This window comes from Coregonus clupeaformis, chromosome 14, assembly GCF_020615455.1.
Source record: "Coregonus clupeaformis isolate EN_2021a chromosome 14, ASM2061545v1, whole genome shotgun sequence".
Lineage (NCBI taxonomy): Eukaryota > Metazoa > Chordata > Actinopteri > Salmoniformes > Salmonidae > Coregonus > Coregonus clupeaformis.
The window spans coordinates 26,941,924-26,957,365 of NC_059205.1; the positions used below are offsets into that span (position 1 = coordinate 26,941,924).

The 15,442-nt window shown below is 42.2% G+C and overlaps 1 protein-coding gene and 1 pseudogene across 1 annotated transcript; one reads left to right on the forward strand and one right to left on the reverse strand.

Moving 5' to 3' along the window:
• Positions 1-3,137: 3,137 nt before the first annotated feature.
• LOC121581081 (transcription factor AP-1) lies at positions 3,138-5,014 on the reverse strand. Its single transcript, XM_041896454.2, has one exon. The coding sequence runs from the start codon at positions 4,616-4,618 to the stop codon at positions 3,668-3,670; it is 951 nt and encodes a 316-aa protein (XP_041752388.1). The 5' UTR covers positions 4,619-5,014; the 3' UTR covers positions 3,138-3,667.
• Positions 5,015-9,429: 4,415 nt separating this feature from the next.
• Positions 9,430-14,978, forward strand: LOC121581080 (annotated as a pseudogene).
• Positions 14,979-15,442: the final 464 nt, after the last annotated feature.

The window sequence follows — 15,442 nt, forward strand, 5'->3', positions numbered from 1 at the left end:
GAGTGAAAACCTCCTTCCATCACCAAGGGCATTGAAGATGAAACGTGGCTGGGTCTTTCAGCATGACAATGATCCCAAACACACCGCCCGGGCAACGAAGGAGTGGCTTCGTAAGAAGCATTTCAAGGTCCTGGAGTGGCCTAGCCAGTCTCCAGATCTCAACCCCATAGAAAATCTTTGGAGGCAGTTGAAAGTCCGTGTTGCCCAACGACAGCCCCAAAACATCACTGCTCGAGGAGATCTGCATGGAGGAATGGGCCAAAATACCAGCAACAGTGTGTGAAAACCTTGTGAAGACTTACAGAAAACGTTTGACCTGTGTCATTGCCAACAAAGGGTATATAACAAAGTATTGAGAAACTTTTGTTATTGACCAAATACTTATTTTCCACCATCATTTGCAAATAATTTCATAAAAAATCCTACAATGTGATTTTCTGGAGAGAAAAAAAATCTCATTTTGTCTGTCATAGTTGACGTGTACATATGATGAAAATTACAGGCCTCTCTCATCTTTTTAAGTGGGAGAACATGCACAATTGGTGGCTGACTAAATACTTTTTTTCCCCACTGTATGGTTCATGAGAATACGTTTTCAAAGATTTTCCAAAATGTCCAAGATGGAGGAAAATGTATCCTGACGGGCCTTTTGGGTCCTTGAGGCAAATTTGTCCAGCATGAGGAAAGACCTACAAGACCTTTCAGGTCTCTAGGTCAAAAGGGGCAGCGGATATGGGGGTTTAAGTGAGACTGATTATAACAGCACCACCTATAGGCCAATCTGTGCCATTCTTTTTGACCAAGCTACTCATGGCCTCTAGTTTCTGTGTACCAAACAAATAAATAAATTACCAATTTATGCTTGAATTATTTGACCATGTCAAGAGGAAACAAATGTATCTAAGAATAACAATAGGTTTCATAGCTTCGCTGTGAACCCCTAATAATAATAGTAAACAGTATGGCAGCATCATAAGTGGTGGGTGGGTGTGTGCATGGTGGAATGTGTGTCTGTGTGTGTGTGTGGTGTGTGCAAGTGTCAGTGTAGGCGTGATAGGCAGATATACAGGTAAACAGGACTGAAACATGACTGGTAGCAGGAATATATAAATACTTATGGTAATATACTAATGGTATTATATACAGTGCATTCAGAAAGTATTCAGACCCCTCAACTTTTTCCACATTTTGTTACTTTACAGCCTTATTCTAAAATGGATTAAATAAATGAAACATCGTCATCAATCTACACACAATACCCCATAATGACAAAGCGAAAACAGGTTTTTAGAACATTTTGCTAATCTATTAAAAATTAAAAACAGAAATACCTTATTTACATAAGTATTCAGACCCTTTGCTATGAGACCCGAAATTGAGCTCAGGTGCATCCTGTTTCCATGAATCATCCTTGAGATGTTTCTACAACTTGATTGGAGTCCCCTGTGGTAAATTCAATTGATTAGACATGATTTGGAAAGGCACACACCTGTCTATATAAGGTCCCACAGTTGATAGTGCATGTCAGCATCTCCGCAGCACTCCATCAATCAGGCCTTTATGGTAGAGTGGCCAGGCGGAAGCCAGTCCTCAGTAAAAGGCACATGACAGCCTGCTTGGAGTTTGACAAAAGGCACCTAAAGGACTCAGACCATGAGAAACAAGATTCTCTGGTCTGATGAAACCAAGATTGAACTCTTTGGCCTGAATGCCAAGCGTCACATCTGGAGGAAACCTGGCACCATCCCTACGGTGAAGCATGGTGGTGGCAGCATCATGCTGTGTCGCTGAAAATGTATGTACTCACTACTGTAAGTCGCTCTGGATAAGAGTGTCTGCTAAATGACAAAAATGAAAATGAAATGAATGTTTTTCAGCGGCAGGGACTGGGAGACTAGTCAGGATTGAGGGATAGATGAACGGAGCTAAGTACAGAGAGATCCTTGATTAAAACCTGCTCCAGAGCGTTCAGGACCTCAGACTGGGGCGAAGGTTCACCTTCCACAGGACAACGACCCTAAGCACACAGCCAAGACAACGCAGGAGTGGCTTCGGGACAAGTCTCTGAATGTCCTTGAGTGGCCCAGCCAGAGCCCGGACTTGAACCTGATCGAACATCTCTGGAGAGACCTGAAAATAGTTTTGCAGCGACGCTCCCCATCCAACCTGACAGAGCTTGAGAGGATCTGCAGAGAAGAATGGGAGAAACTCCCCAAATACATGTGTGCCAAGCTTGTAGCGTCATACCCAAGAAGACTCGAGGCTGTAATCGCTGCAAAAGGTGCTGAGTAAAGGGTCTGAATACTTATGTAAATGTGATATTTCTGGGGGGTATTTATAAATTAGCAAAAATGTTAAAGACCTGTTTGTGCTTTGTCATTAAGGTCATGGGGTATTGTGTGTAGATTGATCGGGAACAACTAACAATTTAATCCATTTTAGAATAAGGCTGTAACGTAACAAAATGTGGAAAATGTCTAGGGGTATGAATACTTTCCAAATGCACTGTACATGTAAACAGGAGTAATAGTGACCAGTAGCAGGATGAATAGATACTAATGGAAATGTTAATCAATAATCAATTAATAGCAGCATAGTGGTAATCATTTAAGCAGCAGTGTAGGTGTGAGGGGGAGCAGTAGTTGACACTCGTGAACACATATACACATCTATTGAACACATTACACTATCTACACAAGACACTATTGAAGAATAATGTTTTTCTTTCTCAGTCATGTGAACTCGTTATCAAATATATTTTAATTTGTTATGTAGTACCTCAGCTCCTTAAAACTCAAGTCGTAAGACTACTACTACCAACCAGCATTTACAACAGGAGACAGTATTTTAGGGACACCCTGACCTACCCGTCATAGAAAACGTAGCTGCTCCCAGAGCTCTCTTGCCATATTTGGCTTGCTTGCTGCTCATTTCCGAGACGATGTCCAATCGTTGTCGAGGAACACGGTCCCCTACCAAGCGATTACACTTCACTGGAGTGACTCAATGGTCAGTCTGTCTGTCCCCATTTCACTGTAAACAAACATTATATTAATTCACTGTTCATCCCAGGATGAACTAGTAACCTTTTTTCTGTCCCAATAAAACCCCATTCTTAATAATTATAACAAAGACTATTCTCAATTCATGACTTTTATTCCACATTGTATTTGTCGTTTATACATAGTTTCTGAAGTGCTCAAAAGACAGGCATAAAAATAGTATTATGATAAAGTATTAATTCAGGTCTAACATTTGTTTGAACCTTTTCACAAAATTGTATTAATGTAAATGTTAAGAAAGTAAGGCAGTTTTGTGTCAGTCCTAGTACACAAACACCTCTGGGTCAGTCCTCGCACAAGGTGTGTCAATAAAGCAATGTCTCGTATAGTGTTACATTGTACAACTTGTCGCTGGTGAGAAAACTCAGTGCTAGACTTGGTCTATATACATACTAGACAATGTCAGAACTCGTCATCGAGCAACAGGCATTGCCACTGTTTTTTTTGTCCTTAGCCACCACTATTTATTCCACGAATACGTTTATTTTTCTTGTCGCCATTCTGTCAGGGCGCAAAGACGAAGAACTGTATCACGCCCCTATAGGAGCTGCGTTTGGTCCAATAATGAAAAGTATCTCACTCAAAGCGCAATGTATTTTGGCCGTTCAGAACGCCTGAAGCTGCTGCGTCAATATGAGTTGGCACCCGCTGTTAACATGGTCCATGACCTTCTGTTTGAGCAGTGCCAGTTCGTCCCGGAGCACGTTGGCAGAAGAGACCAACTCTGTGTGTTGGGTCTTCAGGTTTTTGACCCTGTCCTCCAGCCTCGAGATCCTCTCCAGCTTCCTTTTCCGGCATTTGGACGCGGCCACCCTGTTCCTCATGCGCTTTCTCTCGGCCTTTATCCGCTCCTGGCTCTCCATGTTGATAGGAGACATCGGAGGGGTATCGCCGCTCATCTCGGGCACCGTCTGGGGCTCCTCCTTGAATGGCTGTAGCCTTGGGTGCTGGGCTAGCAGCGGGGTCTCGATGTGGGTTTGGGACGGGACGGACGTGTAACTGGCGGAGGAGTGTCTGTCGCCGGTAGGTGCCGACGCAGAGCTGACAGCCCGACTGAAAGGGCCCAAGTTTGTGTATTCCGGTGGCTCCGGACGCACGGTGCAGCTGTAGGGTATAGGACTGTCCGACACAGTAGATGCCGATGCCATGTCGTTGGAAGCATTCGTCTGAGAGTCAGAGCTGCCATCGGGCATATGCTGTTGATAATGAAGCTCCGCGAGCGCCCGCACGAAACCCTCAGCAAAACCCTCTTGCTCGTCGGTGATGTTCTTGGGACAGAGGAACTGAGTTGGGGTCGGAGTTGTCAACCCATTGCAGGACTGGATGATGAGCCTTTCCAATTCCGGAGAGGCCAGTTTTAATAATCCCACATCAGGGGACGTCAGTATATCGAAAGCTTTCGCCCGCAGATGAGGTTTAAACATTTTAGGGTCGTTGAGGTTCAGTGTCATACTCTGCTTCATACTTTTCGGGTTAAACCCATGATATCCACCCACTGCGCCTTGCTGACCATTTACCGATTCGTCATAGAATGTAGCTTCCATCTTGGTGGGCATCAATTGACGGGTCTTTATCTCGAAGATAGTTGTTGGAAAAAAAATAAAAGCATCAAATGTTGAAATTGCAATAAACAATTTGGACTGATAAATTGCAATCCGATGTCCCCAATCTTTTGACAGTTTCAGGACAAGTAGCCTAATGTTCGAACCTCAACTCGGAGGACAACTTTTGATGTCCGATGTGGAAACTTCTCTTGAGGCTTGATAAAATAAGAATAGTATCAAACAAAAAATATTCACTTCCTCAATCGATATGCGTCTTTGTTTCAATTAGGATTTTTGTAAAATTCGATTTGCCTATTGAAATAAGGCTTTTCTTTTCTAAGCAGATGTTGTATCTCACTCGATATAATGTACTTTCTACCACTTCCAACGTGGAGACGAACTTTATCCACTTCTATGCTGCTGCTATACTGAAAATAACAATGATGTAATTTCTAAGGCTTCCTATTGGTTTGAGATGATGTGATGGGCGTTACTTTTTGTAATGACATACACGTTGCGTTGACAACCAGCCATGTTCCCGCCTCCCGCAATGGTTGATGGGATTAGGTAATGCAGTAAAAGGAGCGGTGTCCTCTGGGATAACGTATTGTTTTTGAATATCTTGTTACCCGCTCAATTTTGTTACCCAATCTTAATCAGGTTGACCAGATTGCTGTTTGAATAACAGCTTTCACAATATTTGCTTTCTTTTGCTCTTTGATTTTGTAGGTGAAAGCGTGGCAATTTGGCACCACAGTCAACTCACAAATTATTGGCACCCTTGATAAAGATGAGCAAAAAAAAAACGGTATCATATAAATAATTCAAACACTGAGCTATATTGTATGCAAAAAAAAGTGGGGAAATTATATTATGTTATACTAACACAATTGCTCAGATGAAGATATGTTTTTTAACAAGTAATTTTAAAAAATCGTAAAAAGAGAGGTGTCAATTATTGTCACTCCTGTTTTCAATACTCCAGAACTTTTCCGAGGATAACGACACATCCTTTTTCTAAAATGTTCATGAGATTGGAGAACACATTGTGAGGGATTTTAGATTTTAGGTCAGATTACATGAAAATAGAGCTCTTTGGTCACACACACCAGTGATGCGTTTGGCTTAAATTAACGGAGGCATATGCAGAAAAGTACTTCATACCTACTGTAAAATATGGTGGTGGATCTTTCATGTTATGGGGCTATTTTGCTTCCACTGATACTGGGGCCCTCGTTAAGTCAACGGCATGATGTACCAGGACATTTTAGCCAAAAACCTGGTTGCCTCTGCAAGCAGTATATCTGACCCTGAAACTTGGCCGCAAGTGGATCTTTCAGCAAGACAATAACCCCAAGCACACATCAAAATCCACAAAGAAATGGTTCATTGACTATAAAATCAATATTTTACAATCTCAGTCTCCGCACTTGAACCCCATTGAAAACATGTGGTTTTAATTGAAGAGGACAGTCGAAGGATATCAAGGATCTGGAAAGATTCTGTATGGAGGAAAGTTCTATGATTCCTCCCAATGTGTTCTCTAATCTCATAAAACATTTGAGAAAAAGGCTCTGTCGTTATCCTCGCAAGGGGAGGGTGCTGGAGTATTGAAAGCCGGGGTGGCAATAATTTTGACAGCTATCTTTTTGAGAGAAAAAAAGTATTAGGCTACTTGTTAAACAAGATCTATTTCTATGAGCAATTGTGCTATTATAAAATCATATAATTTTCTCAATTTGTTGAGCATATGAAATAGCTCAGTATTTGAATTATTTATTTGATAGTCTTTTTTTGCCCATCTTTATCAAGGGTGTCTATAATTTTGGAGGTGACTCTACTTCTGGTGTGTGTGAGAGAGAGAGGGAGGAGAGAGAGAGGGGGGTCGAGGGAGGGGGGGGGCGAGGGAAGGGGGTGTCTCCCTCTATTCTTTTGTTTTGCTTTTTAGGTGATACTTTCTGCGTTGGTTATATAGGGGAATGATAATGTTCAAGTGAATATCAAATAGAACATTGTGCCTCATATTTTAAGAGGTGCTTCAAGTACAGGTATAACAAGTAGGCAACTGCCAAAATACAGGAAACACCAACATAAAGTGTCTTAATTGAACAGCTTCAATGCACCTTGGCATAGATTCTACAAGTGTCTGGAACTCTATCGGAGGGTTGCAACACCTGTTTTCAATATACTTTGTATCCCTCATTTACTGAAGTGCTTCCATTATTTTGGCATTTACCTGTTTGTAGCAACAATGTGTTTCTACACTGTAATTACATAGGTACTACCAAGCAAATTCATATCCTAGGTATTAGCATTACTGAATGTAAACTGGGGCCAACTCTCTAACTAGATTTTTCATTATTTACCTGAATAGATGGAAATATGTCTTATGATCTGACTGTAGTGTGCAATTTGTGGAGAAACTCCTTCCAGTTCCATTAGAGTTCAATGGGCCTCAGTGTTGCTCCTCAGTCTCAAGCAAACTCTCAGACTGATAGCTCTGGTATTGTCTCTGTGCTCTGTCCTTGCCGTGAGCTCTAACTATGTCTGCTCTCTCCTTGCATTATTCAACACATTCTATTCAACCGTGACTATAAATAAGTGAACAGGCCTCGGCCACAGGCCACAGACAGGGTGAGTGTCGATTGAGGTCAACCCTGAGATGACAAGCTTGTCTTCAGGTTGCCTTGACAGAAGAGCAACAACCACCATTTGGAGGTATTGACACCTTCAGTTGGAATTCCAGATTGGAATATTTGGGAATGTCTGTTCCTCCTGTCACAATAATGATACTAACAACAAATAGATTAAACAACAACGTTCCAATACCACAATCATGCACACAGTCACAGGGACAGACCAAACACACACAAGCCAAAAAAGAAAAACAAACACACACCTGCATTCTCTGTATGGAGCTAGTAGGACTTGAGACTGGTCTCTCAGCGGTCTCTTTGCAGAAGATAAAAGAGGTTTACACATATCCCCCAGCACACACCTGTATTTATTACTGTAGCTGGGAATTTTCCCATCAGCCTACAGCTGACCTGGCCATACTTCCTGTTCCTCTGTCCCTGCTTCCTGTCCAATGGCCTGATGGGTAATCTCTAGATAACACCACCTTCTTCCCCCTGGCTCAGCCAGCTGCTTCCACTGCATGGAGGTCTCTATTGCCCAATGTCCACCAGATGCATATGCGTTTTGTTTTGCCGGATGTCTAGCCCACATCTTCCGTACTTGACGCACATGTGCTTTGCTTTCAACTACAGTAGCTAAAAGCTAGCTAGTTGGAGTCTGTGACTGTACTTCAGTTTGTACCACCGCACCGTAAAGCAACGCACGAGTTGAAAATATTGAATGCATGCGGTACACAGAATGCACCACAGCCTATTGCGGCACCCCCAACATAGCGTTGCGGACTGCTCCATTGACAATTAATGACTTCCCCCGGAACGCAAAGAGTTTGATGCATCTGGTGGACATGAGGCGCAATGAAGAGTTTATACCCAGGCCCAGCTGCCACAAGCTGTCCTTTGTTGGAAATTGATGGACCCTTAGACCATGAAAACACACTCTTCCTGTCTGTGCTCTGCTCTGACCAAAATGTGGAGAGTGCCCTTTGCATTTGTTGATCATAAATAGAGGAAAGTTAGATTACCCATTCACTCACTCGTGTGTATGTTAAACATGTCTACAGTGTTTGTTAACGACCATCTGTTTTTTCCTGTCCTTCTGCTATGTTTTCCTCCATCCTCTCCCTCCTCTATTCTCTCTCCCCTCTATTCATGTATGGCCCAAACACAGCCTGCTAACTGCTTCCCTGTTTCCCCTGGGCTTTAAGTGTTTATACTTTCTATGAAAATAACACAATAGTAAGATACTGTATTCAGCCTTGTAGTCTTGGCAGGGTCAGTAGGATTGTCTTCCAATTTTGACTGAATGTTTTAAAAACAATCTGTGTTAGACTCTAATGACCTTAACTGATCTATGTTATCACCTAGTTCTAAGAAGTGTATGCCTTTTTTTCAATTGAGGTCAATACCATTTGAAGGTATAATCTTGGCAGAGCATTTTTTATACATATAGATTAAAGGTTTCCTGACATCCTCACTTTAAAACAAGGCAACAGTAAACATGTTGTCCCCCACGAATTATGCAGTGTCCCCCTTGGGCCAATCAGTGTACTTTTGTAAATGAGGGATCTCTATGGCAAGACGCTTCATTCACCCACGTTTTGTCAAAATCGGTCCAGTGGTGTCTGAGATATCATGTGGGCTAGCTAGACTCTTATCCCTGAGCATGTATGCCAAATTTCAGCACTCTTAGTCAAACAGATTAAGACATATTGAGTCTTGACAGTGTTTGCAACATGTGTACCAAATTGTGTTACAATATGAATATCCTTGATGGATTCATATGCATTTATGTGCCAGACCACGCCCACGTGAGTGTTTATTGGTCAACTGTGGCCATGTTGTTTTAGGTACTAGTCTGGAAAATATTGTGTTGAGAGACCTTTGTGCATAGATGACACATATCAAGTTTCGTGCAGATCAGTCATTTGGTGCCAGAAGAGTAGCGTTTTAAGTGTATTCCACAAAATTTAAAAATATGTATCATGGCGGACCTTATGGGTCCCTGTGGCAAATGTGTTCCTTGTGAGAAGAGGGAGCTATGTACTGAATTTCAAGACTTTAGGTCAAACGGGGTGAGGGGCATTACCTTTCAAAGTTTGCATTTTCAATCTCTTGTCATATCGCCACGATCTGGCCAATCAGTGTAATTTTGTAAAAGCCGGATATCTATGGCAAGACGCATCATTCACGCACGTTTCGTCAAAATCGGACAAGTGATGTCTGAGATATCGCGTGTGACTAACGTATGAATGAATGAATGTACAAACGAACGGAACGACGGCTGGAGACAATATCCACAGACCCCTCCCCGATTTCATCGTTGGGGACAATTAAACTAACATTGTAACGCTGATTTAGTGGGCTAATGTAATTTCAAATTTGTGTCTGTAGGATAATGAGCTTACAGTGTAGTAGACTCACTGTTGACGAAGCTGGCCAAATCAAAGAGAAACCTCTCTGGGCTGGGGTGTAACTAAAACGAGAGTTTCTATTGGACAAATACAGGTAAGTCTCTCCCCGTTTCGTTTCCTTTGCTTCCATTTAAAAAACGTTTCGCAACAGAATCGGCTGAATGAATACACACAACCCTTGGTATGCGAGACCACAACGGCTTACCCTTTTTGGTCACTAATGCGTTCGGTTGGAAATCAATATGTTTTCGTGGAAGTTATCAACATAAATTGTGGTCTTCGACGTAAGGTAATGTTTCAAAAAAGTTGTTAAAGTCTCCCGTCGTGTTGTCCCTGTTTAAATTAAATGTTTAGCGAGTCGCGTTTTGCACAATACATTGTCAAATGTTGCAGACTGAACGGAGACTGAAATAATGGTTGAAATTCCATACAAAAAATGTGATCACTCACCACAGTGCAATAGTTTTGGTATTTTTACACTCTATCAACGGGAAAGCAACATGATTCCATTGCGAATGAGTCTCTACATATGTTTGTATGTTTTAACCTATGAAAAACAGATCCAGACATACCATAGTAACCTTCTTCACCAGTGATCTCTTGCTAATGATCTCTTGCTAATGATATATTGTTAATGATTTCTCTCTCTCCTGCAGGTGTTGTTCATGGTTGGGTCAGGCCCAGTAGAGTCGTACTATGTGGGGGTGGACGTGGGGACAGCCAGAGTGAGAGCTGCTCTGGTCAACAGGGAGGGCCAGATGAAAACTACTGCAGAGGAGCCTGTCACCATCTGGGAGCCTCACTCAGACCATTATGTCCAGTCATCCACTGACATCTGGTCTAAGTGCTGTAGCACAGTCAGGGTAGGTGTTAGGATAGTCTGATTAATCAGATTGTAATACTCAATTAATTGGTATATACAGCCTGAGACATGTGTGTGCAAAATCGTGTAAATGTTCCATATAAGCCAGAATGTTGAATATAATTAAATTTGAACATACTGTACAGGTTGTCTGTGCGGTTTGTACTTTAGCTGGTTACCTTACTTTTTAGAGAGCTGGTAGGTATGATTAATCAGACTAGTGTTAGGCCTACTTGAGACTGTGTAGGTATGACTAAAGTGCTCTGCAAAGTGATGCATTCTCTAGGAATTTCTGTCATTATTGGTGTAGATTAGTATGACTCTTAACTCCAAGGCCTTTATGAATACTTATTGCCGTTTTGCTAAATGTTCTCCTTATATTCAGCAGCAATACAAAACGTAAGCATAAACAACATGTTACCAACACCATATTCCTGTGACAGAGGGTGACCCAGGGAATGCAGATGAGCCAGGTCCGAGGGGTGGGTTTTGATGCCACCTGTTCTATTGTGGTCCTGGATCAGAACTTCCACCCTGTAGCCGTCAACCAGGATGGTGAGTGAGAGAGTGGTGAAAAGTAGATGTAACCCGCACTAACACTGTTGAATGCTCATGCAGTTTTATTGAGTGCATTGTTTCAACTTGAAAGTCTTGGTCAAAATGTCTCTTCTCTGTTGCCCTGTGTGTAGGTGAGGCTGAGAGGAACGTGGTGATGTGGATGGACACATCACCAGCACCAGCCGCAGGGTTGGAGGGGTGATGTCACCAGAGATGCAGCCTCCCAAGCTGCTCTGGCTGAAAGCGGTCAGAGGTCACCCATTATAAGTCAACAGACAGTTTTATTGGCCTAAGTACTGTTTGTTTATTGCCCTGAAGTTTTAATGTAATTTCCTCCTACCCTTAATTCTTTGGTCAGAACTTGAGAGAGACCTGCTGGAGGGATGCCACTCACTTTCTGGACCTTCTTGACTTCCTGTCCTGGAAGGCCACAGGTTCTCTGGCCAGGTGAGCTATAGAACAGGAGGAGAGAGGGGTAGGAGGGGTTTTGGCAGTGGGTTTGGTTGATTATTGGGGAAGGTATACTCTGTATGTGTGTCTAAATGAGGGTGTGGGTGCGTGCGTGCGAGTGTGTGTGTGTGTGTGTGTATTTTGACCAGACAGTGTAGGGCAATTCCACCGTAATGCAATTACACTTTGACTCAGTTTTTTCACTTTAAAATATATGCCAAACAAAAATCATTGATTTCAAAGTTTAACAAACCATGCAACTCTATGCACAATGACTACTTTTAACAATTTCCTCAGAAAATTTACAAAAACGAATTTAGTGGAAGAACTGTGCAGATGCAAACTTTGGTAACAGAATTACGGTAAAATCTCCCTCAGGTTTTTATGCGACCAAGTTTTCCCACAAATCTTAAATATCTGCTCCGAATTAAGATTCAAAGATGTCTGCAGAAAGAATGGGGTGTCGGCTATGACATGGCACCTTGAGTTTTATTATTTTTTATTTTGGGGTTATTGAACTACAGTAAGTAAAGTGGATTTACACCCGGTAACGAAATTATGGTAACAAAATTACATCATGGGTCCTTGATCTGTACTACACAGAAATGCATAATTATGGATATGTTTCACAAGTTTGGACATCACAGTAGTGTACAGTGCAGTACAATAGAGCAGAGTAGAATTCAGTACAGTGCAGTAGAGTACACGACTGTAGAGTATAGTTCTGTACAGTACAATATACTCTACTGTACTACACTGTACTTTTCTTTACTGTACCACTGTATTGTATTGGACTGTACTCTACTGTGCTCTACTCACTGTACTGTGCTATCCAAACTTGTGAAACATACGTCTATGGTAGGTTCAGATTTGGTCCGGTCCATATGTGGACCTTAACATCAAGGCCAGGGTGAACGGACCAAATTGTAACTACTTTTCAACGTCCATGGACGTCCGGTGTTGGTCGGTGATAAATGGGTGAGGATGTTGGTTACAGTAAATGGAAGAGAGGGGGTATCATGGGTAGGTGTCATGGAGAGGTGACATTAACTGGAGAGTGAGAGAAAAAGGCAGAGAGACAGACTGGAAAATAGGGAGGGAGGGGTTGTCAAGACTCAGACTGTTTTAACACTCTTGCTTTGACCTCCAGACGACAGGAAGAGAAAGAAAACAGTTTTCAGCTGAACATAACAGTATGCCAGTGGAAGGGAGGACAAGTAGCAGGTGACCCAACTGTGGTTTGTGACCAAGGATTGAAACTGGTTCAGGGAACAGAACCAAAAACAGGAACATAACTACATTATTTGAGTAACAGAACCTGAACTGGAAACAAAATTGATCTGTACTGTTCCGGAATATAATTGTTATTTTAGAAGCATGGGAACCGGTTAATAACATAAATTGGCGTTCCAGGCATTTTTTTCCAATCCCACAAAAATCCTAACAAAGTGCCTGGGTGATCTGAAAGGTCATAGTCAATCGATCAATAATATAATAATACTCTTAGCAAAAATGTTTCTTTCATTTACAATCTGTAGAAACTATGAGAATAGAAAGGTTCAGAACTTTTGTGGAACATCACAGCACAGTTGAAAAATATAGTCCCCTGTAGCTCAGTTGGTAGAGCATGGCGCTTGCAACGCCAGGGTTGTGGGTTCGTTTCCCACGGGGGGCCAGTATGAAAATGTATGCACTCACTAACTGTAAGTCGCTCTGGATAAGAGTGTCTGCTAAATGACTAAAATGTAAAAATGCAAATAGACATCGCCCATTATTCTCTGCAGATCCTCTCAAGCTCTGTCAGGTTGGATGGGGAGCGTCGCTGCACAGCTATTTTCAGGTCTCTCCAGAGATGTTCGATCAGGTTCAAGTCTGGGCTCTGGCTGGGCCACTCAAGGACTTTCAGAGACTTGTCCCGAAGCCATTCCTGCATTGTCTTGGCTGTGTGCTTAGGGTCGTTGTCCTGTTGGAAGGTGAACCTTCGCCGCAGTCTGAGGTCTTGAGTGCTCTGGAGCAGGTTTTCATCAAGGGTCTCTCTGTACTTACTCCATTCATCTTATGTGGCACTTAGCAGATTTGATACAAAGCGACTTACAGAACATTTTTATAGCGCTTTTCATAGAATATCAAAGCACTTCAAGAGCAAAAAACAAAGAAGCAATATATCATGACAGGTCAACAAATACAGGCCAAGTCTTTGAAAGCTGCATCCTCTGAAGATGGAGAGGGTCAGTACATGGCTTGAGCGGAGAGAGCTGGTCAGGATGGTAGATGATGGTGATGGAGTCTGTTAATAATCTTGTAGAGGGCACGTCTGGGAACCAGCCTGACTCTTCTAGCCACTGGACTTCTCCTCGTCCACTCTGTGTAGCACCCACTTGGGTGATTCCTCAGCAGCTCTGGGCGCCAGAATGCTCACCACACAAAGTTCAGAATAGTAGACAGTTGTCCTCACTACCAGCCCTCTGCCTCAGCACTCCTCAAATTATGTTCTCAGAAGATCAGGAATTGGCAGACAGGTGAAACAAAAAAGCTAGTACTGTGTCCAGATGCATTTTTCAAACAAAAATATTAGCCAGCTAGTTAGCCAAGCCAATAAGTGTTAACATGTCAGTCAATCTGTAAATCTGTGGCTCAAAAACACAAGATATATGCAATAAAAACTCAATATTATCAAAACCAAAAGAGTTGATTTAAAAATCAACAAAATACTGTGTTGTTTAGGGGGCCTGTACAAGCTATGTTGAAGCACATAGCTCAGTGCTTCCCCTATGTGTTCTTCTGTCACCCGGTTGTTTCAAATCAGTCAGGGGCCCCTGTTTGTCCCGGGGGTGTGGGGACCCTACCTGTCCGCCATGGTGCCTGACCTGTGGCTCAACGAGGGTGGACAGAGTGCTACTGGAAGACTGGTCAGTTCAGCTCCCCCTGGGTCCTGCTAGACCAGGCCTATTCAACTACAGGCCCTTGGTCCTGCAGAGCTGCTGTTTTGCTGTTTTTTTTCTCTATACCTGGTAGTTAATTGATCAACTCATGTCACTGATTGGCCTGAGAACCCACACACCTGGTGTGCCAGTCTCCTGTTTAGAGAGAAATAAATCCCTATAGTTGTGACTTTAATTGTGACCTGAAGTAATCAGCTACATATTCATTATACACTGAATAAGCCTTGATGACTAGGGTTGCTCAACCCAGATCCACAAAACCATACACTTTCATTTTTTTTCTTCTACCTCAGATTGACCATGTGGTGAAAGGTCATGCAGCCTACCCCAAGCTGCAGGAGCAGGCTGTGAAAAAGTCAGCTATTTACAGCAAAGTCATATCCATCAAAACAACAACAACATACCTTTCACATGGAATAGTCACAATTAGGGATGTGGGGGTCACAAAATTTCGTCAGCCAGTGATTGTCAAGCAAATAACTGTCGGTCTCACGGAAATTGACCGTTAATTAACATAAACACATTTAGCATCTCCTGGCTTCCACACATAGCCTACAGGCCGCTGATGCAGACCTTTGGAACATCTACATTTAAAAAAGTCTAATAAATCCATGTCAGGTCTAAAGAAGCATGATATGAAGGAAATTTTGCTTATTTCAGAAGAACAGAATAGCATACTCTTAGTTGTCCTTATGTTATGTCCTGATCTGGCTATGCCAAATGGCTGTGGGCTATACTAGTTCATTTAGCAGACAAGATTTGCTTAGAATTCCGTGGCATTATTTTATAGTATGAAGAATACAATTGAACAAAGCTGAATAAAATAGAAAGGATATTTTCTCCAAACAATTTGAATGCGCACATGCGGCTATTCTGTGTTGAGCGGTTAACAAAGAAATAGGTATTCCTATATGCTTAATTTAGAGTAATTAATGTAAATGTAGTTGTTCTACAAACTTTGGGCTATATGTTTTGAT

What these genes read in the sequence shown, in the direction of transcription:
- LOC121581081 (XM_041896454.2), bottom strand. Translation starts at nt 4,618, where the DNA reads ATGCCCACCAAGATGGAAGCTACATTCTATGACGAATCGGTAAATGGT.